We start from the raw sequence: 26,865 nt of genomic DNA on the forward strand, positions 1-26,865 counted from the left end.
TCGCTCAGTCGTGTCCGACTCTTCGCGACCCCATGGACTGCAGCCTACCAGGCTCCTCCATCCATGGGATTTTCCAGGCAAGAGTACTGGAGTGGGTGCCATCGCCTTCTCCCCAGGTGGCACTAGTGGTAAAGAATCTGCGTGCCAGTGCAGGAGACACAAAGAACATGGGTTCGACCCCTGGGTCAGGAAGATCCCTTGGAGAAGGAAATGACAACCTATTCCAGTATTCTTGCCTAGAAAATCCCAAGAACAGAGGAGCCTGGGGAGCTACAGTCCATGGGGCTATAAAGAGTTGGTGAAGACTGAGAGACTGCACACACACGTATAGTATAACATTTGGAAAGACACTACAGTCCTCAGCTGGCAACTGTTTAAAACAAGACTATAGTCGTGTTCTGCTGTAGTCTCTCAGCACCTGGCAACTACGTAGTTGATCAGTCATCAATTTTTATTTTTTTAATTCACATAGAGAAGAAGACTTGATGATTTCAGGAGAAAGGACCTGTAATCCCAGGCCCAGAATTGGGGTGATTTTATGGTACACAGTGCCTCTTGGGGAGTACAGAGGATATCACAGATGACTTTGACAGTTTAAAATTTTATTTGTGGTGCTTCAACCCTTTTGGAAGAGGTTACTTTCTAAATAACCAGCCTACCAACAGCATTTATGGGATTTGTAAATTATTTTCCTAGGAGCTCTTAGAGGTCTTTCTGCCTAATTCTTCGGTTGAAATTAAAAAAAAAAAAAAGTATACTCAATGTATCTGAGTTGTACTGATGTGTTTTGTAAGCTCTCAGACTTTGCACTCCACCAAACTTTTTACTGAGTTGTGTGACCTTGTGGAAGTGCAAAGGCAGTTGGGAGACAGGCTGTGAATGGAGTTAGTAGGTTTGTGCAGATACTGGTACTGAAACAGCTGTCACTGGACACGTTGTCTAATAGCATGAGGACAGCACAGTAAGGAAACAGCAGCTTTACTGTGTGATTGTGTTTGTCAACAGCTCTCTAAGCCTCGAGCTCCTTGTGTAGTGTGTGTGAGAAACAAGAGAATTTGGGTTGCAATTAGAGTTCTGGCATCATATTCCACTAGACTATTAGAGAGACACTGAATAAAACAACCTCACAGATTTTTTTTTTTGAAAGATTTATTAGTTGTATATAATTAGCAAGTGTTCTCCAAGATTTGTAAACCTGGGAAGCGCAGAATACTTGACAGGCTAAATCCATCTCACCCTGCTCTTATTATAATAAGAAGAGCATTCGTTTATCATTACGCTCAATAGGCAGCTGGTTCAGTTCAGTTCAGTCGTTCAGTCGTGTCCAACTCTTTGTGACACCATGAACCGCAGCATGCCAGGCCTCCCTGTCCATCACCAACTGCCAGACTCTACCCAAACCCATGTCCATTGAGTTGGTGATGCCATCCAACCATCTCACCCTCTGTCATCCCCTTCTCCTCCTGCCCTCAATCTTTCCCAGCATCAGGGTCTTTTCAAATGAGTCAGCTCTTCCCATCAGGTGGCCAAAGTACTGGAGTTTCAGCTTCAACATCAGTCCTTCCAGTGAACACCCAGGACTGATCTCCTTTAGGATGGACTGGTTGGATCTCCTTGCAGTCCAAGGGACTCTCAAGAGTCTTCTCCAACACCACAGTTCAAAAGCATCAATTCTCTGGCACTCAGCTTTCTTTATAGTCCAACTCTCACATCTATACATGACTACTGGAAAAATGATAGCCTTGACTAGATGGACCTTTGTGGACAAAGTAATGTCTCTGCTTTTGAATATGCTCTCTAGGTTGGTCATAACTTTCCTTCCAAGGAGTAAGCGTCTTTTAATTTCATGGCTGCAATCACCATCTGTGGTGATTTTGGAACCCCAAAAAACGAAGTCAGCTATTGTTTCCACTGTTTTCCCATCTATTTGCCATGAAGTGATGGGACCAGATGCCATGTTCTTCATTTTCTGAATGTTGAGCTTTAAGCCAACTTTTTCACTCTCCTCTTTCACTTTCATCAAGAGGCTTTTTAGTTCCTCTTCACTTTCTGCCATAAGGGTGGTGTCATCTGCATATCTGAGGTTATTGATATTTCTCCTGGCAATCCTGATTCCATCCTGTGCTTCTTCCAGCCCAGCATTTCTCATGATGTACTCTGCAAATAAGTTAAATAAGCAGGGTGACAATATACAGCCTTGACGTACTCCTTTTCCTATTTAGAACCGTCTGTTTTTCTATGTCCAGTTCTAACTGTTGCTTCCTGACCTGCATATAGGTTTCTCAAGAGGCAGGTCAGGTGGTCTGGTATTCCCATCTCTTTCAGAATTGTCCACAGTTTATTGTGATCCACACAGTCAAAGGCTTTGGCATAGTCAATAAAACAGGGACGGCGGAGCCTGGTGGGCTGCCGTCTATGGGGTCGCACAAGTCGGACACGACTGAAGCGACTTAACAGCAGCAGCAGCAGCACATGTTTTTCTGGAACTCTCTTGCTTTTTCCATGATCTAGCGGATGTTGGCAATTTGATCTCTGGTTCCTCTGCCTTTTCTAAAACCAGCTTGAACATCTGGAAGTTCACGGTTCACGTATTGCTGAAGCCTGGCTTGGAGAATTTTGAACATTAATTACTAGCGTGTGAGATGAGTGCAATTGTGCGGTAGTTTTAGCATTCTTTGGCATTGCCTTTCTTTGGGATTGGAATGAAAACTGACCTTTTCCAGTTCTGTGGCCACTGCTGAGTTTTCCAAATTTGCAGGCATATTGAGTGCAGCACTTTCACAGCATCATCTTTCAGGATTTGGAATAGCTCAACTGGAATTCCATCACCTCCACTAGCTTTGTTCATAGTGATGCTTCCCAAGGCCCACTTGACTTCACATTCCAGGATGTCTGGCTCTAGGTGAATGTGAGTGATCACACCATTGTGATTATCTGGGTTGTGAAGATCTTTTTTGTACAGTTCTGTGTATTCTTGACACATCTTCTTAATATCTTCTGCTTCTGTTAGGTCCATACCATTTCTGTCCTTTATTGAGCCCATCTTTGAATGAAATATTCCCTTGATATCTCTAATTTTCTTGAAGAGATCGCTAGCCTTTCCCATTCTATTGTTTTCCTCTATTTCTTTGCATTGATCACTGAAGAAGGCTTTCTTATCTCTCCTTGCTAATCTTTGGAACTCTGCATTCAAATGGGAATATCATTCCTTTTCTCCTTTGCTTTTTGCTTCCCTTCTTTTCACAGCTATTTGTAAGGCCTCCTCAGGCAGCCATTTTGCTTTTTTGCATTTCTTTTCTTTGGGAATGGTCTTGATTCCTGTCTCCTGTACAATGTCATGAACCTCTGTCCATAGTTCACCAGGCACTCTGTCTATCAGATTTAGTCCCTTAAATCTATTTCTCAATTCCACTGTATAGTCATAAGGGATTTGATTTAAGCAGCTAGGAGCCTTAGCAAAAGATGTGTTGACAATTCTAACTTCTTCTCTAACCTACTGAATATATGTTATTAGGTATAGAAAGAAGGGAACATGAATATTGAGCCCTTAGTATATCCCAGGCATTTTTCTCCCTCTTTTTTTATATTTTATATATGAGAAATATACAGTCATTCTTAACTAGTGATTCTGTCTTATAACATCATTTGCATTCTGCTCTCATCTAACCTGATTAATAGTATTGCATGAACCATGAATTTCAAATCTAAAACGTTTATTAAAATAAATGAAGTGGTACAGTGCAGCCATTATTAGAATATTAAAATGTACTTAACCCATATACATAATTAGAGAAACACAGTCTTATTCGCTGTAAAAACTTAGTTCCTGAGTTTCTTCTGATCTTTAAAATTCTGATTTCTGATTAAACAGCAGAAAAAAAAGTAGCCTTTACTCCCTGTTACTAAAACCCACCAGCAACAGTGACAAAAAATGAAAAGTCAAAGGGGAAAGCCATCATCAGTGAGATAGGGAAATAGCCATAACCCCAAACCGTGAGGAAATCTGCCAAATATTATGAAGTTTGAATTACGGTGAGGGAGGTTGCTGAGAGCCAACACATATATCCTCCAACCTCAGGCAGGATACAGTTTCGCCTTAAAGAAAGGGTCACAATTCTTAAATGCAAATCCAATGATCTTCTGGTTAGAGTGATGAGATCTAAGGACACAGGCAAGTAAGATAGAGAAATGTGATTTAGATATTCATTCTGCACTATAGAAGGTGAGTCCAAAAGAGTTAAAGACAGGCCGTTTTTATGGTTAGTAGTCTAGGCTTATGGCCAAGAAAGATGGCCTCGGTGAGTGGAATTCAGGGAGTTTGTGACTTAAGAAATTTTACCACCCCAGATCTTTTAGTGCAAAAATTTGAGGAAAGTATATGCTCTCAAGGGCTTCCCTGGTAGCTCAGATGGTAAAGGATCCACCTGCAATGCAGGAGACCCAGGTTAGGTCCCTGAGCCAAGAAGATCCCCTGGAGAAGGGAATGGCTACCCTCTCCAGTATTCTTGCCTGGAGAATTCCATGAACAGAGGAGCCTGGCAGGCTACAGTCCATGGGTTGCAAAGAGTTGGACATGACTGAGCAATTAAGCACACGCACACTTAAAGTTAAGTTTAAGTTAAAGTTAAGAATGAAATGTGCAGAGTAAATCTATGTAATAAACAAAGTGAATTTGAACTCTCTAGGAAAAAGATGGACATGCTTAAAGATAAAATTATCAGAAGGAAAATAACAAAAGATCTTTTCATAAATGTGGAGTGTGATGGGTAAAGCAACATACATTTGAAGACTGCTTACATCAGGAAACAAGGTAGTATACTTCATAATCTTAAATATGTTACCTAAATGCAATCTTTGGTTTTAAAAATACCTAAAAATATAGAAAAATTCAAAGAAAATATTGCAGGACAAAAAGATAAAAGTAAGCTGGAAGAACCTAGAAATGAAAGAGAAGAAAGCCATTATAGAGATGAGAGTCCATTAAAAAGCAAAAAATAAAGAAGAAAAGGAGGAGAAGGAAAACAAGGAAGAAGAGGAAGAGATGGAATAGGAGAAGAGGAGGAAATGTGGCTGAAAATAATCAGAGAAACAAAGGAGAAACCAACTGTGAGTAATTAGAAATCCTGAAGAAAAGAATGAGGGCAACAGGAAAAAAACATGAATAAAGAATGAGAGAGAGAGAGAAGTTTCCTGAAATCTGGAATTACTTGAATCTGCAGATGAAAAGGACATGCTGTGTTTCAAATTGAAAGAGCTCTACTCCAAGATAAAATCTACTGAGGTTACTAATTTCCAAAGCTAAATTAAGAACTTTATGAACATCCAGTCAGAAAAATGCAAGCCAACTATGAGTGAAGATTAAAAAAAAAAAAGTTTGTACTTGGACTTTTCCACAGAATGTTCAATGCCAGAAGACAGCGGAACAAGTTCTAAAGCCAGGATATTGTGTCCCGATAATTTTATACCCAGCCAAATTTTCAAATTGTCCTTAAAAAGCAAAGACATGAGACGAGTAATTTTAAGCATGTGTGAATTCTGGAAGAAAATGAACCCAGTGATCCTTTTTAAAAACTGCTTGACAGTCAAGTCTAACCAGTTAAGAGGTGAACCAAATTAAAGGATGTGGGAACCCAGAAGCATCACAAAAGGTACGATGGAAAACATTGAATTTATTTAACTGTAGATGTAAAACGGAGCAACTGTGTAAAGTGAATATTATAAACCTTGAAAATATAAATTAATAATAGATGAAACGCAAATTTGGAGTTAGAAAATAGAAGAGGGAGTGGTGTTAGAAGTGAGCTGATTTCCTTATATTGCAAAGCAAGAAAGAAGCTGTTGTTGTTTAGTGACTGAATGGTGTCTGACATTTTTGTAACCCCCATGGACTGCAGCCTGCCAGGCTCCTCTGTCCATAGGACTTCTCAGGCAAGAATTATGGAGTGGGTTACTATTTCTTTCTCCAGGGGATCTTCCCACCACAACTCAGGGATCAAACCCACATTTTCTGTATTGGCAGGTGGATTCTTTACTGCTGAGCCATGAGGGAAGTCCAAGAAAAGAATAGATGCTGTCTACATATCAACCATATGGTTAAAAAATATAATGACCCAAGTCCTTTAATTCCATGAGCTTTCCTTAATTCTAAAGAGATACTTTTAGAAAAAAGGATATGCGTCTTTTACCATGAAAAAAAATTTTGTTGGAAGGTCATCAGTTTCTTCAGTTTTATTTCCTTTTTCTTCTATTAAATTCAAATAAAATTTAATTTAATAATTTTCAATTAAGAATAGTATGACAACAGTTAGAACTGGGCATGGAACAACAGACTTGTTCAAAATTGGGAAAAGAGTATATCGTGGCTGTATATTGTCACCCTGCTTATTTAACTTATATGCAGAGTACATCATGAGAAATGATGTACTGGATGAGTGAATGCTGGATGAATCACAAGCTGGAATCAAGTTTAGTGAAAGAATTATCAACAACCTCAGAGATGCAGACAATAGCACTCTAATGGCAGAAAGCAAAGAGAAACTAAAATAGCCTCTTGATAAGGGTGAAAGAGGAGAGTGAAAAGCTGACTTAAAACTCAGCATTCAAAAAATGAAGATCATGGCATCTGATCCCATCACTTGATGGCCAATAGAAGGGGAAAAAGTGGATGCAGTGACAGATTTTCTTTTCTTGGGATCTAAAATCACTGCAGATGGTGACTGTACCCATGAAATTAAAAGACATTTACTCCTTGGAAGTAAAGCTGTAACAAACCTAGACAGCATATTAAAAAGCAGAGACATCACTTTGCTGACAAAGGTCCATATAGTCAAAGCTGTGGTTTTTCCAGTAGTCATGTACAGATGTGAGAGTTGGACTATGAAAAGAAGACTGAGTGCCAAAGAATTGATGTTTTTGAATTGTGGTGTTGGAGAAGACTCTTGAGAATCCTTGGACAGCAAAGAGATCAAATCAATTAATTCTCAAGGAAATCAACCATGAATATTCATTGGAAGGACTGATGCTGAAGCTGAGGCTCCAATACTTGGGTACCAACATAAAGAGCCAAGTCATTGGAAAAGATCCTGATGCTGGGAAAGACTGAGGACAGAAGGAGAGGAGGGTGACAGAGTATGAGATGGTTGGATGGCATCATGGACTCAATGAACATGAATCTGATCAAACTCTGGGAGATAGTGAAGGACAGGGAAACCTGGTGTGCTGCAGTCCATGGGGTCGCAAAGAGTTGGACATGTCTTGGCAACTGACCAACAATAACAACATGTGTAGTATGCTTTTTTTTTTGTTCTTACATGTTCTTACATTTGTATACATATATTAAAAATAAATAATTTTTATCAAATATTAACATTTTTTGAGGGAGATTTTCATCTTTGTTCTTTTTTGTGTTGTTTAGATTTTTAAAATAATGAGTGTGGTGGGGATTACCAGTGTTTACCAAAACTAATGGGTTATTCCTTCTGGCACATGCTTCTTTGAAGTTAACAGAGTTCAAGTGCTCTAACCAATGCAATCAAAATGACAGTGGCATGTCAGTTTTAGTCTGAAGCCTGTAAGAATTAATATGAAGTTCTCCTTAATCTCCTCCTCTGTGGCAAACCCTGAAAGCTTTATGTCGGGGTGGTGACCTTAGAAGATGGCAGCATCCTCACCAGTCTCGAGGGGTCAAGTACATGGAGCAGAGCCAGCATTTCACAATATTGGAGAAATAATATGAGCAAGAAAGAAACCTTGTGATTTAAAAATTGCGATTTTTAAGCCTCAGAGATTGTGGTGCTATTTATTAAATTGCTACCATAATCTAACTCAGTCTGTCTTAATGAATGTGTGTCATTTGTACAAAATAATGACTCATTATTCTTCATAAAATTCAAATGTAGCATGGCTTTTTTAGTAAGAAAACATGTGTGTGTGTAAATATATAATCTATTTTCCAAATGGGTTTGAAGCAAGTTACAATTTCAAAACACATATAAACCAGGTCAAAAAAAATGTCAGAGAGAAAAAAAAGTTAAGGTGAACGTAGTTTAAAAGAAGATAGATGGATATGATAGACGACTGGAATAAATTAATTATTGCCGTTAAGGACAAAGTTTAGCTATGATTCTTCAGGCAGACAAATAAAAACTTGGGAAACATTTTGACATTTTTGGTTATATGGTTTTCATTATTCAGATCGCAAACTTCTAGGCATTGAATTGCAGGTTAATTGTATCTATACTTGTTTAAAGTGCTTTCCTGGTAGCTCACTGGTAAGGAATCCGCCTGCCAATGCAGGAGACACGGGTTCAATCCTTGGTCGGGAAGATCCCCCGGAGAAGAAAATGGCAACCCACTCTAGTATTCTTGCCTGGAGAATCCCATGGACCAAGGAAGCTGGCAGACTGCAGTCCATGGGGGTCTCAAAGATTCAGCGACTAAAGAACAACAATGTACTTGTTTAAAGGATCTTGTGTACAAAATGGGCACTGTCTTGCCTGTAACTTTGAAAGAAATACAAAAGCTTTATACTTCTATCAGTCTTGTATAACATCTCAGAGCTTTATATTAAATTGTGTATTTAACTGAGTGTATCAATCAGGATCAAACAAGGAAAATAAACCACTCTTTTTGAGATAGAGGAAATCAACGCAGATACTTTTGTTTCATGGATGGTGGAAGAATCTGAGATGCCAACCCGGGATGGTGATGCAACTCAGAGGTGACTAGCAGCGGGAAGCTACTATAAACTATAGATGGGTCTCAGCTGGTGGGAGGCATTGACAGGGCGATGGGAGGCAGGAAATGGGGAGAAGCCAGAGTATTTCTCCCCCTCCCTTTCTTCCCAGCTGGATACCAGCTAAAATGAGTCTTGGGGAGATGCTGCCTTTAGTACTCAGTGTCCCTGCAATGTAGAGCACAGGAGAGGAAAGGGAAGGAGTGGAGCAGAGGGCAAAGAGACAGAGATTAACCCACGAAAAGGCGATGGCACCCCACTCCAGTACTCTTGCCTGGAAAATCCCATGGACGGAGGAGCCTAGTAGGCTGCAGTCCATGGGGTCGCTAAGAGTTGGACACGACTGAGCGACTTCCCTTTCACTTTTCACTTTCATGCATTGGAGAAGGAAATGGCAATCCACTCCAGTGTTCTTCCCTAGAGAATCCCAGGGACGGGGGAGCCTGGTGGGCTGCCATCTATGGGGTCACACAGAGTCGGACACGACTGAAGTGACTTAGCAGCAGTAGCAGCAGCAAAGCTGTTTCTATAAGAAATTGGGATAATAGTTCAGATAGATTGCTTTGGCTTATTTTACAACCAGGAATACACATGAGGGAAGCTGGCAGGAAATCAATTTTGGGTATAAGAAGTCAATGTTTCTTATTAAGTAGACATAGAAGAAGCTATTCTTCTAGCACTTCTTGTTGATAGATACTTTCATTTTGGGCAGACTGACTTTTACATCTATTCCTTGTGTAAATTTCAAGTTAGGAGAGAGGAGACAAGGGTCTTATCAGCTGCCCCAAACCTTCAACAAGGAAATTGATCATGTTTGGGACTTGCCAGTTCTAACAGCAAGAGATCTTCATAGCCATAGAGAGAACTGTGAAATCTTCAAAATTTGGAGAATATATTATTAGACTATAAAGTGGAGTAAAATAATGTATATAATAACTATACCCCTGTGCTTTGAGAGTTCTTCCTTCAGCATCTGTACTGTGAATGAAATTTTCCTCAGATCTGTGTTGGGTCCAGGTCTTGATGCCTGAACTCAAACATTGCATTGAGAGCTATCACAACCAATTTGACAGGATAAAACTTCTTTCATAAGAATAAGATTTTTCAAATGTATATCTGAGTTCTGCTTGGTGTGTTATTGTCTATACACAGGATCAGATTAGATCAGATCAGATCAGTCCCTCAGTCGTGTCCGATTCTTTGCGACCCCATGAATCGCAGCATGCCAGGCCTCCCTGTCCATCACCAACTCCTGGAGTTCACTCAGACTCACGTCCATCGAGTCAGTGATGCCATCCAGCCATCTCAACCTCTGTCATCCCCTTATCCTCTTGCCACCAATCCCTCCCAGCATCAGAGTGCTTTCCAATGAGTCAACTCTTCGCATGAGGTGGCCAAAGTACTGGAGTTTCAGCTTTAGCATCATTCCTTCCAAAGAAACCCCAGGGCTGATCTCCTTCAGAATGGACTGGTTAGATCTCCTTGCAGTCCAAGGGACTCTCAAGAGTTTTCTCCAACACCACAGTTCAAAAGCATCAATTCTTCAGCACTCAGCCTTCTTCACAGTCCAACTCTCACATCCATACATGACCACAGGAAAAACCATAGCCTTGACTAGACGAACCTTTGTTGGCAAAGTAATGTCTCTGCTTTTGAATATGCTCTCTAGGTTGGTCATAACTTTCCTTCCAAGGAGTAAGCGTCTCTTAATTTCATGGCTGCAGGCACCATCTGCAGTGATTTTGGAGCCCAGAAAAATAAAATCTGACACTGTTTCCACTGTTTCCCTATCTATTTCCCATGAAGTGATGGGACCGGATGCCATGATCTTCGTTTTCTGAATGTTGAGCTTTAAGCCAACTTTTTCACTCTCCACTTTCACTTTCATCAAGAGGCTTTTGAGTTCCTCTTCACTTTCTGCCATAAGGGTGGTATCATCTGCATATCTGAGGTTATTGATATTTCATTCCAATCCCAAAGAAAGGCAATACCAAAGAATGCTCAAACTACCGCACAATTACACTCATCTCACATGCTAGTAAAGTAATGCTCAAAATTCTCCCAGCCAGGCTTCAGCAATATGTGAACCGTGAACTTCCTGATGTTCAAGCTGGTTTTAGAAAAGGCAGAGGAACCAGAAATCAAATTGCCAACATCCGCTGGATCATGGAAAAAGCAAGAGAGTTCCAGAAAAACATCTATTTCTGCTTTATTGACTATGCCAAAGCCTTTGACTGTGTGGATCACAATAAACTGTGGAAAATTCTGAAAGAAATGGGAATACCAGACCACCTGACCTGCCTCTTGAGAAACCTATATGCAGGTCAGGAAGCAACAGTTAGAACTGGACATGGAACAACAGACTGGTTCCAAATAGGAAAAGGAGTACGTCAAGGCTGTATATACACAGGATAGTAAAGGTTATTTTCAATTTACTTATCATCTTGAGGTATATAGTATGTATTAAAAAACAAAAAGTTTTCCCTAAAGCCAGTTTAAATGAATTGCCATAAATTCTTGAGAAGATCATTAGATTTTTAATCCTTATAATATTATTTTTTCCAATTATGTGTATGGTAAGACTTGGAAATTGTTAAATGAGACTGAATTTTAATAGGAAGAGAAGAGACAAAATAGTTAAACTTAATGTAAAAGATGGAAAATGAATATGCTAGACAACAAGGATGCCATTGAGGATGAAATTTAGCTATGACTCTTCTTGCAGTCAAGATAAAAAAAAAAAAAGGTGGGGAACACTTGGGGTGATATATTTTCCATTGTTCAGAAAACAAACCTTTGTCCTGGTGTTGATATGATGATTCCCAGTTCAATGATATTAAACAGAGATGGTAATTGAACATAGCTCTGATTTAAGATATAGATAAATTCTTTTTCAATTTGCCATATGTGCTGATTTTAGCATGTTTATATTTTTTTAATAAATGTGTTTGACTTTGATTTGCCTAATTTTGAAGAAATGACCCATAGGGAAGCAATCTTCTGAATCTTGACGTCCAACTGAAGAGTCATCACTAACTCTGACACTCAATTTTCTTAAAATTTTGAAGTCAGCTAACAGATCTTTGAAAGCTTCCCCAGTGGCTCAGCAGTAAAGAAACTGCCTGCAATGCAAGAGACACAGGTTCTACTCCTGGGTCAGGAAGATTCCCTTGGAAAAGGAAATGGCAACCCACTGCAGGATTCTTGCCTGGGAAATCCCACGGACAGAGAAGCCTGATGGGCTGCAGCCCTGTGTGTGTGCTTAGTCGCTCAGTCATGTCTGACTCTGCCACCCCACGGACTGTAACCCACCAGGCACGTCCGTCCATGGGGATTCTCCAAGCAAGAATACTGGAGTGGGTTGCCATGCCCTCCTCCAGGGGATCTTCCCAACCCAGGGATGGAACCCAGGTCTCCTCCACTGCGGGCAGATTCTTCACCATCTGAGCCACCAGGGAGGTCGCAAAAGAGCTGGACATGACTTAGTGACTAAATAACAACAAGCAGATCTCTGAAGGCATGAAAATCAAAAATCCATCCAATTGATTCCAGACTTGTTAGAAAGGATAAATAATGAAACAAACAGGCTGTTCTTATCAGAAAGGTGAATCCCAATTGCTAACACAGTCTTAACTTAGGTTTCAGGTTGTTCCAAAGCTTTCTTTTAAACTTTAAACAAAATTAGTATGCCTGGTTTGTTTTCCCTTTTACAGAGCTACTTTGATAATGCGCTGGACCTAGACATCTTTCTACTAGGGGCAATGAGTTTGATCACTTTTCTAAAAGCCAAGTATCTTATAAAAAGAAAAACCAGAAAGGAAAATGAGCAGTTTAGGGTCATTAATTCCAATAGAGGGTTATCTAATTGGGGCTATTTTGCTGCTAAGCAGTATGTATATTCTGAAACAACTTAGATTTTGTACTTTAGTGTCATTGGTACCTCTGTCTTTTGATCTGCCTTGTAAAACTGCAAAACTCCTAAAGAATACTCAGGATTTATCGTGAGTATTCAGATACTCACGTATTTATTGAGTATTTATAAATACTCACAGTATTTGTTCTGCCTCAAGATTTATTGTGAATAAATCTGCCTCTGACAACTCTGGGAAAATGCAACTGCTCTATTTGCGGGGGGGCAGGTCAAATATAATTTTCCCATTACTCTATTATAAATATGTTCTGCTGAATTGCAATTATTAATTTATGTGGCATGCTGTATTTTTCTTGCTATTCCTGGTGCCGTAGATATAGTGAAAAGTCAATACATATTAGTTGGTTAAAAATAAAAATAATGATGCTGTCTTAGAAAGAAAGAAAAGATCGAGATGGGTGTTTTTAGGGTCTCATGCTAAACCACTAGGTTTGGTCAGGCCTCACTTTTCCAGGCTGAGTTAGAGTTCATAGGGTGCTTGGTGGGCCTCGTGCCCACCATGGTTGGTCTTGTGGGCCAAGGTGTGCCACGGGAGGACTTAGATAAGAAATCATTTAAACAATCAGAGGCGGGCTAGATAATCCTTGGTTAAGAGTGAGCTTTAATCTGAAAGGCTCAGATATTAGTCTGGGAAACACCTAGGCAATTAGTATTCTCAGTCTTCAATTCAGATAGAGCAGATGAGCAGAGGAACAGGTCAAATAGAATATCTGCTTAGAAAGTGTTACCAAACAAGGAGAACTGGAGTGAAAGCTGAATTCTGGATTTGCTGGCTGCTGCTGTTGTTCTTAGTTGGTTTGCTTTAAAAGTCACAAGCACATATATTACAAACTCCTCTTCAGCCTAAGAGAGATTTCCTTCCCCTGACTTATCCTAAAATAAGGGAAATTCTTGTTGAGCTATTTCACTCTAAAATAGAAAAGTGAGTGAAAACAAAAGAAAAGTTTTGGTGCATAAGAATGGAATATAAGCTATAAGATCCGACAAGAAAAAGCAAGTATTCAAAGGATCCTAGGAAATCTTATATGTAACATAAATAAATTATTCAAATCATTGAAGATTGTATTAACTATTTATAATCAGTTTTGAAGTGATTGAAAACATACAAGATTAACTGGAAGTAGAAAAAAGGTATGAAAATTGTACTAGAGTATTATGCATGTATGCTAAGTCACTTCAGTCCTGTCTGACTCTGCGACCCTATGGACCATAGCCCCCCAGACTTCTCTGTCCATGGGATTCTCCAGGCCAGAATACTGGAGTGAGTTGCTATTTCCTCTTCGCGACTCATGGATCAAACCCATGGCTCTTAAGTCTCCTATGTTGGCAGTCAAGTTCTTTACCACTAGCCTCATCTGGGAAGCACCTTAATAGTATATTATGTAAACACAAAAATCATATCTCACATATCATTTTTTGCCCCTAAAATCAAATTTTTCAATCTTTTTTTCAAACGCATGATATTTCTTTATTTGCTTTTAATACATATTTATTTACTTGTTTGGTTGAAACATGCAGATGTTGCAAATGTAGGATCTAGTTCCCTGACCAGAGATCAAACCCAGGCCCCTGGCATCGGGAGTGCAGAGTCTTAGCCACTGGAAGTCCCCAAATTTTCAGTCTTGAAAATGGCCATGCCCACACAAATGATGATGAAATAATGAACAAAAATGAAAAGTTTTGTTGCTCTACCAATAAGAATATGTGTAACAAAATCATAGAGCATCGGGATTAGAAGTTGTACATCTGCAGATTCCAAAAGGGAAGATGAATAGACAGGCTTTTGAAAAAGCTTATCACTGTTTCCCAATTCTTGTTGCTCTACCATTTCTTTTCATGTTTCTCTTTCAGCCTAGGAATATCTCCTGCTCTGTAGGAAATGATTCTTGTTCAGTGAAAGAGCTTCTTAGGATGGTAGCCCAGCCAGTGCCAGTAAATGGCTTGAAGGGCTGGAGGAGAAGAAGCTTTAGCCTTCAATACAGAGGTGTGGTATTTCCTCAATTTAAAGCTCTATTTTGTAAAGCTGCAAAAGCAGATTCAAATACCACTCCGCAAGTACATTGCTACTCCAGGTCCCTTTTAGATATGCAGTTTGAAGCCACCATTGTCTGACAAGGTCATTTTTGAGTCATCTTTTACATTTCGAAGGGCTTCCCGGGTAGCTCAGCTGGTAAAGAATCTGCCTGCAATGCAGGAGACCCCAGTTTGATTCCTGGGTTGGGAAGATCCTCTGGAGAAGGAGTAGGCTACCCATTCCAGTATTCTGGCCTGGAGAATTCCATGGAAGATCCACTGGAGAAGCGATAGGCTACCCACTCCAGTATTCTTGGGCTTCCCTTGTGGCTCAGCTAGTAAAGAATCTGCCTGCAATGCGGGAGACCTGGGTTTGATCCCTGGGTTGGGAAGATCCCCTGGAGAAGGGAAGGGCTACCCACTCCAGTATTCTGGCCTGGAGAATTCCATGAATTATACAGTCCATGGGGTCGCAAAGAATCAGACACAACTGAGCAACTTTGATTTTGGGCTTCCCTTGTGGTTCAGCTGGTAAAGAATCCACCTGCAAAGTGGGAGACCTGGGTTCGATCCCTGGCTTGGGAAAATCCCCTGGAGAAGGGAAAGGCTACCCACTTCAATATTCTGGCCTGAAGAATTCCACTGACTGTATACTCCATGGGGTTGCAAAGAGTCAGACATGACTGAGAGACTTTCACTTTCACTGTTCACTATAACCCAAACCACTCTCTACACTGCATGAAATGGGTTAACCATCAAACATTCGGTTGTAGCCTGGTGGATTCCACCATCACTCCTTACTACCTTATAGCAAACTGTCCATTACAATGTCATAATTTTTAAAGTGATAGACATTTAAAAATCCATTTAGAACAATGGGTTTTTCCAGAGTTTGGATATTAGTTATCTTCTACTATATGCACAAATGTTTAAATGGCCTTTCTGAACACAGTAGTTAATGCTAGTTAGGAATTTGCTATTGTTTTTCAGTCATTAAGTCATGTCCAACTCTGCAGCCCCATGAACTGCGTCACTCAGGCTTCTCTGTCCTTCACTATCTCCCTGAGTTTTCTCATACCCATGTCCACTGAGTTGGTGATGCCATCCAACCATCTCATCCACTGTTGCCCCCTTCTCCTCTTGCCCTCAATCTTTCCCAGCATCAGGGTCTTTTCCAATGAGTTGGCTTTTCACATCAGGTAACCAAATTATTGGAGCTTCAGCTTCAGCATCAATCCTTCCAATGAATATTCAGGACTGATTTCCCTTAGGATTGACTGGTTTGATCTCCTTGTTGTCCAAGGGACTCTCAAGAGTCTTCTCCAGCACCACAGTTCAAAAGCATCAGTTCTTTGCCACTCAGTTAGGAATAGGGCAAGGAATTTATGAAAATAAATGAATTTTGAATAGGCTTATTTGGAGAGTAGGAGAAGAGCATACTTTTCCAGTAAGACATACTGGCCAATACTTGACCATCAAGAGGACAATCCGGGGAGGAGAAAGGGTAGTTGAAGATGTTCAGGCTAGGGGTTAATCAGAACTCTGGAATCAGGCACAGAGAGTAATTGAAGTCCAAGATAGATTTAGAGATTTAAGTCAGTCTTGCTGTACAAAGAATTCTAATTTTTGGACTCAAATTGTATTTCACTTTGCCTATGGAGTTCTAAAATTATCAAGCATGCCATAGAGATTCTGGAAAACTAGAAATTAACAAAAGCCAACAATTTAACAGACAATTTTAAATAACTATTGTATATTGCTATGCGAGGGTTACAATGATGCATTAGACCGAGTCCCTGCCTTCAAGAAGCTCAGAGTCTAGGTGGGAGGAGGTGGGAAGTGAGAGCCTCTGTAGAACCTTTCAGATAGGCCTTTCCTGAGAAGTAGGCTTCTGCTAAGCTGGAGGAAACTAACTGTCATCAGCCACAGACTACCAATATGATGAATCTGTAAGGGACCAGTGAGCCTGGGTTTTAGACTTTACTCTATAAAAGAAAGTTATTTATTCTCAACCCTCTGAAAAGGGAAACATTTGGAAAATGACAGATTAAAACATTTTTTGATACCAAAGCCTCAAAAAGAATCTAAAAAAAATTAAAAAGGGATTATTAAATGATGGTCAATAACCAGTTAGAAAAAAGTCAGTCAGCTGATTCACCTCAATTTCATTCACTTTTCTGATAGGGTTATAAAAATTCATAGGTCAAGTAAATTCAGTTTATTTAATAAAGTCCCTCAAAATATCCTTGGGGATATAAACAGAAATTGAAGATATCTGAAAGTACTTGGATTGAAGCCAGTTAGAAAATACCCCTGAGTGGAGTAGAAAGCAAAGGTGTCTTCGTGGAATGCTATTGTTCTGCCCTACTTCATTCTTTCAAAATTGTTTGGGTGAAGAGATATAGTTTCATTTGTAGATAGCACAGAATTGCAAAACAGTAAAAATCCAGAATTACCTCAACAGATAGTCATGCTGGGATAAAAACTAATCAAATGCAGTCATCAAACAAACAAGTATGTGTGTTTCCCAAAGAAATTCCGTAGCACAGGGAAAAGGCTGGAGCAAATACAGTTTATCACTTTGTGTGCTATTTATTGGCAACACTAGATTTAGATTCTTCAGATTCCAGTGTTCTCTGCTGTGGTTAGGCTATGTTTGAAAGAATATACTCAATTCAGAGTGTCAGAGAACCATATTTTAAAAAGAGTTTTGATAAACAGTCGTGTAAGGCACAGTAGAAGAAACTGGAGCTACTAGTCTTAGAGTGTGTCAGTTTAATTGAGTGATTTAGGTGGGATTGTTATAATCAGATATGTGCTTTTGAAGCATTACTCTGACTGCAAGGTGGGGAACAGTTGGAGGAAACAAGAATAAATTTGGGGGTGGGACATTAGTAAGGAAAGAATGTAGTAACCCAGGTGAGAGGTAATAGTTATTTGGAGAAGGAAAGAAGAGGATGGAGGTAAATGCTACAGAATGGATTAGACACAGCATGAGGGAAAGTGATGAGGTTGTTTGGGGTAACATTAAGTTCAAGATGCTGGTAAGGCATTTTAACGACAATTATCAGTCTAGCTCTTGGACATTCTAATCTGGGGTACAGAGAAACTGTGGTTCGAAATGAGGACATCAGAGGCATCTGAACAGTAAACATCAGTAGTGAGACATCTTTATGACCTTTTACAGTTCATGGACCACTTCAATAGGTAATTAGTATAACTGTCTGCAGCAAAGCAAGTTTTATTATGGCATTTCAAAGGCATGAAAACCAAAATTACTTTCAACACTAGTAAGCAATGGAACCTGAGCTTAAAGAAACCAGGTCATCCAATTCCAAGTTCTAAGATTTGGGTGTGTGATAGTACCAATCCAGTGGACGACAGTACCAATCCAATGAGAGTCCATTGGACAGCAATGAGATCAAACCAGTCACTACTAAAGGAAATCAACCCTGAATATTCATCGGAAGGACTGATGCTGAAACTGAAGCTCCAGTACTTTGGCCAGCTTATGTGAAGAGCCAAATCGTTGTTGAAAAAGACCTGATGCTGGAAAGATCGAAGGCAGGAGGAAAAGGGGACAATAGAGAATGAAATGCTTGGATGGCATCACCAGCTCAATGGACAAGCAAGCTCTGGGTGATGCTGAAGGGCAGGGAAGCCTGGCGTGCTGCAGTCCATGGGGTTGCAAAGAGTCAAACATGACTGAGCAACTGAACAATAACAACCAATCCAATGAGAATCAGAGCTATGGGAGAGTTCCCCAAGAGGAAGAAATATGGTGACCACAGATAGCTTCAGACATGGCTGTTTTTACGGACTGGAGAGAAAAGAGCACAATAAAAGAATAGGAGACTGAGCAAGCAGTTAGAGGGTGAGAGAGGGAGAGCACCAGGGTGGTCTTTGGCTCTAGAAACCTGGGACCAGAAGGAAGGTGGAGAGCTTCCACAATGCAGAAACGGTTAGCATTCTTAGGTTTTACCTCAATGATCAGGATGCTCAGTGCTGAAAACAGATCACTTTCTATCCTGCACATTTAGCTTTTTTTCATTGTCCACTCTTATTTCACACATTTTGCCAGTAGCTCCTGAACTGTGTTATAAACGCCTTGAGGGCAAGGTCCAGGCCTTCTCTTCCTTCTTGTCTCTGTACTGCCTAACATGGGGCTGTATACAGAGACCGATATAAAATGTGAAAGCTCTCTGCATGCAGATGATTAATCATCACTAGAATTGTTCCAAAGGCACTGTCTCTAGTGCCAAGAGCACATTTGTTTAAAATGTGCGCTTAAATTTGAATGAATCTGCCTAAATGGTGCCATCTGTTCTTAGGCAGTTTCAGAAAGGTTTTAGTACAGTTCTACCTTTAAAAGGACAAATGCAAGGGCATGCCTTTGAGACACAAAGACGTCCTTAAGTAAACACAGAGCAAGCACTGGCACATTCAATCACACTTAAGCAGCTACACATTATGAATGTTTTCTGAGGTTTAAGAAAATTTTAGCTAAGAGGACACCAACTACTACTTCATGCAGAAAATATTTATGAGACGTTACAAAATTGTAGGCATGGACTCCTACACATATTACTGCATTTTAATCACAGAGTTCAGAAATACAGTTTAATTTGCTGTCCCCTTTGAAATGGGTTGACTCTCACTCTTTGCTCATGGCCCACATTTCGCAGTGATTTCAGTGCATCGATTTACAAGCTGAAGACAGCTGTTGGGGATAGTCTCCGTGTTAGTCATTTCTATCGATTGTCATTTGACTTTTGTTACAGTGCTGTAGGATTTATTGTTGTGTGAATAAAACAGTGAAATGAAACCCATGTTTAAGTTCCGCAAATAACTTACAGTCACTTCCAAAACACCTCAACTTAGGTTCTAAATTTGAGTTTGCGGTTTTACATGCACGGTTATTTGCTGATCCACTTTAGCATGCAAAATCACACACTGGCTAGGTTTGGGTATAGTTATTGTGGCAACGAGTAATGGGTCAGATTTTCAGCCTATTTAATCCACTAGCTACATCATCATCACCAAAACTATGCCAGTATCTGGACATCTGTATATTTTGCCGTGTGTGTGCCAAGTCGCTTCAGTCACATCTGACTCTTTGTGGCCCCATGGACTGTAGCCCGCCAGGCTCCTCTGTCCATGGAATTCTGCAGTCAAGAATACTGGAGTGGGTTGTCATGCCCTTCTCCAGAGGACCTTCCTGACACAGGGATCAAACCTGCATCTCCTATGTCTCTGAATTGGCAAGAGTGTTCCTGACCATTAGGGCCACCTGGGAAGCCCCTGTAGGCGGATTCTTTACCAGCTGAGCTACCAGGGAAGCCCATGTATTTTGCTGCTGCTGCTGCTAAGTTGCTTCAGTCGTGTCCGACTCTGTGCGACCCCATAGACGGCAGCCCACCAGGCTCCTCTGTCCCTGGGATTCTCCAGGCAAGAACACTGGAGTGGGTTGCCATTTCCTTCTCCAATGCATGAAAGTGGAAAGTGAAAGTGAAGTCACTCAGTCATGTCCAACCCTTAGTGACCCCATGGACTGCAGCCTGCCAGGCTCCTCTGTCCATGGGGGTTTCCAGGCAAGAGTACCAGGGTGGGGTGCCATTGCCTTCTCCATGTATTTTGCTAGTTGGTATAAATCTACAATGGTGTCCATCAAGAATTTACATTTACAGAAAGAATCCGTATATGTTACCCTATCTGAATACATGTGTATCCATATAGAAATTCTTTTGTTAAATCCCATTTTGCAGAGGTGGAGATCTGAATGGCTTTATGCATATGAACATTCCTTTGGAATATTTTTAGATACTTTTTATTTTAGATATTTTTAGATGTCTGATATTTATTTGCTTCTGATAATTTTTACATAAAAGAAATAGGATATTTCAGATAAGGATGAAGTCATCTCTCACAAAGGCAACCACTATCATTAATTTGCTGTATCCTCTCAGTCCGTTTTCTAAACTTTTAATGACCTAGGTTATGGCTCCACGAGCTAATGTTTTTAAATATTATTGCCTTCTTACTTATCTAAGTTTTGTCATAGTATTTTTATCATTAACCTTCCATTTTCCCTCAACATTCTGTTTTAGAAATCAGTGTCAACCTACACAAAAGTTGTTGCATTTTACTCTTCTGTAGCTTATTCATCTTTCCACCGCAAGATGTCCGTTTAGGTTGTACATCTTGCATCACCTTCTTGCTGCCCTAAGCAGTGCTGCAGTGACTTTTGTCTCTGTCTCCCTCTGCCTCTGTCTCTTTCCCCTATAATGTGCCCGGCCCAGGTTTCCCTTTTGGAAATACTCCTAGTGAAGTGAAATGAAGTGTTAACTGCTCAGTCATGTCCAACTCTTTGCCACCCATAGACTGTAGCAGACCGGGCTCTTCTGTCCATGGTATTCTCCAGGCCAGAATACAGGAATGGGTTGCCATTTCCTTCTCCAGGGGATCTTCCTGACCCAGGGACCCAACCTGGGTCTCCGGCATTGCAGGCAGATTCTTTACCATCTGAGCCTGACCAGTGGTCAGTCTATTATTGCTGGCTTGCAGGTCATAGGGAATTCTCTCTCAAAAAAAAAAAAGAGAGTTTTAATTTGCAATCTTACCAGCAGTATATAATATTTCGACTTCCTTATATCTTTACAAATACTTGTTTTGTTGGACTTTATTTCTTACATTTTTTCTGGTCTGATGGAGGTGAATGAAATAGTTAATTATTGGATTTTAATTACTTGTCTTGAGTATTTGTAAGCCTGAGCATTTTTTCAAAGACATGTTGACCGTATTCAGGTTTCCTTTTTATAGGATACATATTTATATCCTTTGCTCATTGTTTTCTGAGTTGTCTTTCTCTTATTGTTTTGTGGGGGTTCTGTATTTCAAATGTTAGTCTTTTGTCAGCCACATATACTGCTAATATCACCTCCCAGTCTTTTAACTTTATGGTAGATATCATGGCTTCCCAAGTGGCTCAGTGGTAAAGAATCCGCCTGCCAGTGCAGCAGACATCGGTTCAATCCCTGGGTTGGAAAGATCCCTGGAAAAGGAAATGGCAACCCCCTCCAGGATTCTTGCCTGGGAAATCCCATGGACAGAGGAGCCTGGCGAGCTGCAGTCCATGGGGTCGAAAAAGGTCAGACACAACTGATTTACCGAACAGCAGCAGCAGCAGATATCATCACACGGAAGTTCTTTAATTTTGGATTATTTGATCAACTATTTCAAATCCATTCATTTTTGTGTTTGATGTTTTTTCATAGGTTATCTATTACTACCTTGGGTTGATTACAATATGCTGCTATATTTTAAGGTTAAAATTGTGTTATTTCCTTCAAAAAAGCAACAACCAGACTTGTGTACATCTCCTGATAAAAAGATGCACCGCCACTGGTAGTCTTGCTAAAGGGATAGGACGTAAGTCTGGTCAAGCCCTCGATCCCGCTGCTGATACCCAAGAAATAGAGCTGACAGGACAAGTTGAACTCTGCCATGAGAACGTATGCAGTTGGCAAAGCGCAGACCGAGAAACTTCGGTCAAATGGCTCAAGTTCTGCAGCAGATACGTTGTAAAAGAAACAAGGGGTGGAAAGGGAACCTGTGGATGGAATGAGAATCCAACACTTCTCAAGCTAAAAACCTAAGGACAAAACTAAAACTATAGTATCTAAGGATGCGTACTTAAGTGATAAAACCCAATGAAACCTAAGAAAGGGATTACTACAGAGTCGGGAAGAAAATGTTTATTTTGGGGAGAGGATTAGGATGGGTCTTCTGAGGTGCCTGGCAGAATTGTTGTTTGACCTGCTGCTGCTGCTAAGTTGCTTCAGTTGTGTCCGACTCTGTGCGACCCCATAGATGGCAGCCCACCAGGCTCCCGTCCCTGGGATTCTCCAGGCAAGAACACTGGAGTGGGTTGCCATTTCCTTCTCCAATGCATGAAAGTGAAATGTGAAAAGTGAAGTCGCTCAGTCATGTCCAACTCTTCGCGACCCCATGGACTGCAGCCCACCAGGCTCCTCCATCTGTGGGATTTTCCAGGCAAGAGTCCTGGAGTGGGGTGCCATTGCCTTAGGAGGTAGTTAACAGGATGTTTGCCTTGTATAAGTCATTTTGCTAAACTAAAAGGTAAAAAAAAAGAAGTTGTGTTATTTTGCACATAAATCTTTATACATTCTGGCATTTATTTATGTGTATAGTGTGAGAAAGCAATCTAAATTTACATTTTCAAGACAGATAGCCCATTATTCTGGAGAAGGCAATGGCACCCCACTCCAGTACTCTTGCCTGGAAAATCCCATGGACGGAGGAGCCTGGTGGGCTGCAGTCCATGGGGTTGCAAAGAGTCAGACACGACTGAGCGACTTCACTTTCACTTTTCACTTTCATGCATTGGAGAAGGCAATGGCAACCCACTCCAGTGTTCTTGCCTGGAGACTCCCAGGGACGAGGGAGCCTGATGGGCTGCCGTCTATGGGGTCGCACAGAGTCAGACACGACTGAAGCGACTTAGCAGTAGCAGCCCATTATTCCAACACCATTTGTTAATAAGTCCATCCTTCCTCCTCTGTGCTATGATGTCACCCAGGAACTTAGGCAGAGTTCCTTAAATGAGCATAGCATGTTTCACTGACCTAGTTATCTGCTCCTGCAGCAGTACCACTCTGTTTTAATTACTCTAGTGTTATGATTATCCCTGGATATATAGCAAGACAAGACTCTTTTCCTTATTATTCTTTCACAGAATTGGTTTTGATTATTTTCAATATTTGCTCTCCCATCTCATTTTTAGAATTAATTTGTTTTGCGCTGTAAGCAAAACCAACAGCATTTGTATTTCAATTGCATTGAATATATTGCTTAATAGAGAGAGATTAATACAGAGATTAATTTTGGATTTTCTCATCCATGAAATGGTATATTAATATCTGGCACCTCAATTTTTCAGGTTTCCATTTTGTCCTCTTTAATATTATTTGATCATTTTCCTTGTAAATTGCATATCTTTTATAAGATTAATCTCTTATTATCTCATCATCTTTGTTGCTATTATGAATAATATATTTCCTGATTAATTGTTGCTGGATTATTAGAACTTTACTGATTTCTCGTATTTATCTTTCATCCAACAACCATGCTCATCTTTTTAGTCCTTAACAGTTTATTTGTAGATGTTCTTGCATTCTCTTTGTAAACACAGTATTTTCTGTGTATAAGACACTTGAATTTCTTCTTTTCTATTACTATGCCTCATATTTTTTCCTTGTTTATTCTTTTGAGTGGGAGCCCCAATTCCGTGTTGGCTAGTAGCAGTGATGTTAGGTATCCTTGCCTGTGGATGGTGTTTACATTTGTGGAATGAACTCTCTCAATGTGCCCATTCCCAGCTCTTTTCTTATGAAATTCACAATGAACATTTTCAGTATGGCCAGCCAAAGTTAAGGTATGGACTGTGGTCGTGTAACAGGGTAAACTTATCGTATTGTTTAAAAAGACCCAAGCTTTGCCTCACTCAACCTCTCACTTTCTGAATGAACCCACCCATATCTGTTATCAGTCATTCAGGAGGTAACACACTGAAAGTAATTCATATTAAGGATCTCCGCTGCAAGCATCTTTACTCCATTTGAAAGTATTCACTTCACGGGAAATGTCTTATCAGTGGAAATATACATGTAAATCTGTTGATAGTCTTCCAAAATTCTCATTGTTCGCATTTGTTTTACAACTTATTTATTATAGACTCCTATGAACCAAGCTTCAACCCGTTCTCACTGCATCTTCACCATTCACCTGTCAAGCAAGGAACCAGGATCTGCAACAGTGAGACACGCCAAGCTGCATTTGGTGGACCTGGCTGGCTCAGAGCGGGTTGCCAAGACTGGAGTCGGAGGCCAGCTTCTGACAGAGGCCAAGTATATCAACTTGTCACTGCATTACTTAGAACAGGTAATCAGTTGGGGTAGGATGACCTATACCTACCATTTTAATAAATGTTATTTATTTTTAATTGGAGGATAATTGCTTTCCAATGTTGTATTGGTTTCTGCCATCACCATGAGTCAGCCCTAGGTATATATATATGTCCCCTCCCTCTTGAATCTCCCTCCTTGTGACCATGTACATAGCATCAGGCATTCTACTAGCATTTTGGCCCTGTTTTGTGTCTCAAAATAAAACATACATGATGTAAAATTATATTATATTGTGGTGATATATATATATATAATGTAACATTTACCACTTTGCTAATTTTTAAGCATACAATTCAGCAACATCAAGTGCATTCAAAATGTTGCACAATCATCACCACCATCCATTTCCAGAAGTCTCATAATCCCAAACAGAAACTCTGTACCCATTAAACAGTAACGCCCATCTCTTTATACTCCCAGCCCCATCATGCCTATTCTGCTTTCAGCTGCTATGAATTTGCCTATTCCATATACTCCTGTAAGTAGAATTATACGATGTTTGTCCTTTTGTGTCTGATTTCTTTCACTTAGCATAACTGCAAGACCCATCCATGTTTTTGCATGTATTGGACTGTCCTTCCTTTTTTAAAGTGCTTGTTTACTTATTTGGCTGCCCTGAGTCTTAGTTGTGGCATGTGGGATCTTCACTGTGTCACGTGGGCTCTTTCGTTGAAATGCATGGACTCTCTAGTTGTGGCCCAGAGGTTCGGTAGTTGCAGCACAGGCTCCAGAGCACTCTGGCTTCAGTGGTTGAGGCACCCGGGCTTAGTTGCTCCATGGTATGTGGGATTTAATTCCCCAACCAGGGATTGATCTGCGTCCTCTACATTGAAAGTGTGGAAGTGTAGATATTGTGGTTGCTCAGTCTCTAAATCATGTCTGACTCTGCAACCCCATAGACTGCAGCATGCCAGGCTTCCCTGTCCTTCAGTATCTCCCAGAGTTTGCTCAAATTCATGTTCAATGAGTCAGTGATGCTGTCCAATCATCTCATCCTCTGTCACCCCCTTCCTACCCTCAATCTTTCCCAGCATCAGGGTCTTTTCCAATAAGTCAGCTCTTCCCATCAGGTAGCCAAAGTTCTGGAACTTCATCTTCAGCATCAGCCCTTCCAATGAATATTCACAGTTGATTTCCTTTAGGATTGACTGCTTTGATCTCCTTGTAGACCAAAGGACTCTCAAAAGTCTTCTCCAACACCACAGTTCAAAAACATCACTTCTTTGACACTCAACCTTCTTTATGGTCCAACTCTCACATCCATACATGACTACTGGATAAACCATAGCTTTGACTATACAAACTTTTGTTGGCAAAGTGATGTCTCTGCTTTCTAATATGCTGCCTAGGTTTTTCATAGCTTTCCTTCCAAGGAGCAAGTGTCTTTTAGTTTCATGGCTGCAGTTACCATGGGACCATTTCATGGCAAATAGATGTCATGGTCTTAGTTTTTTGAACTAAGTTGAGTTTTAAGCCAGCTTTTTTACTCTCCTCTTTCATGCTTATCGAGAGACTCTTTACATCCTCTTCACTTTCTGCCATTAGAGTGGTATCATTTGCATATCTGAGGTTGTTGATATTTCTCCCAGGAATCTTGATTCCAGCTTGTGATTCATCTAGCCCAGCATTTCCCATAATGTACTCTGCATATAAGTTAAATAAGCAGAATGACAGAGCATCATTTCCACTTTTCCCCAGCTGTTTCATTCTAGAGGTATCTCTCTGCTCTTCCTCAGTAGCATACGAACCTAGGGCTTATCTTCTGGTGTCATATCTTTTTGCCTTTTCATACTGTTCATGGGATTTTTGAGGCAAGAATACTGGAGTGAGTTGCCATTCCTTCCTGTGGACCACGTTTTGTCAGAACTCTCCACTGTGACCTGTCTGTCTTGGGTGGCCCTGCATGGCATGGCTCATAACTTCATTGAGTTGCACAAGCCCCTTCACCACAACAAGGCCATGATCCATGAAGGGGGAATGTAGATATAAATATATCCTATTTTGTTGATGAACATGACTTCTTTTGTCCTTTCGGCTCTTGTGAATAATGCTGCTATCAACATTGGGGTAGCTACTATAATTCTGTATAAACATTTCATTTAAACCTCAGAACAGTTGAGCACTGGACGTATTAGTTATTACCCCCCATCTTACAGTTTTTATAACTCATGTCCTCCCTAGGCCTTCCGAAGATCATGTAG

The 26,865-nt window shown here is 40.4% G+C and overlaps 1 protein-coding gene across 3 annotated transcripts in view; it reads left to right on the top strand.

The window, feature by feature from the left end:
* KIF6 (kinesin family member 6) overlaps window positions 1-26,865 on the top strand; it is a 428,472-nt gene that overhangs the window by 132,934 nt on the left and 268,673 nt on the right. For all 3 annotated transcript variants that reach the window (XM_070360917.1, XM_070360918.1, XM_070360916.1), the window contains exon 7: window positions 24,432-24,638. In XM_070360917.1, coding sequence (XP_070217018.1) covers window positions 24,432-24,638 — 207 coding nt within the window. The remainder of the gene's footprint in view (window positions 1-24,431; window positions 24,639-26,865) is intronic.

The sequence above is a fragment of the Bos mutus genome, chromosome 23, assembly GCF_027580195.1.
Source record: "Bos mutus isolate GX-2022 chromosome 23, NWIPB_WYAK_1.1, whole genome shotgun sequence".
NCBI lineage: Eukaryota > Metazoa > Chordata > Mammalia > Artiodactyla > Bovidae > Bos > Bos mutus.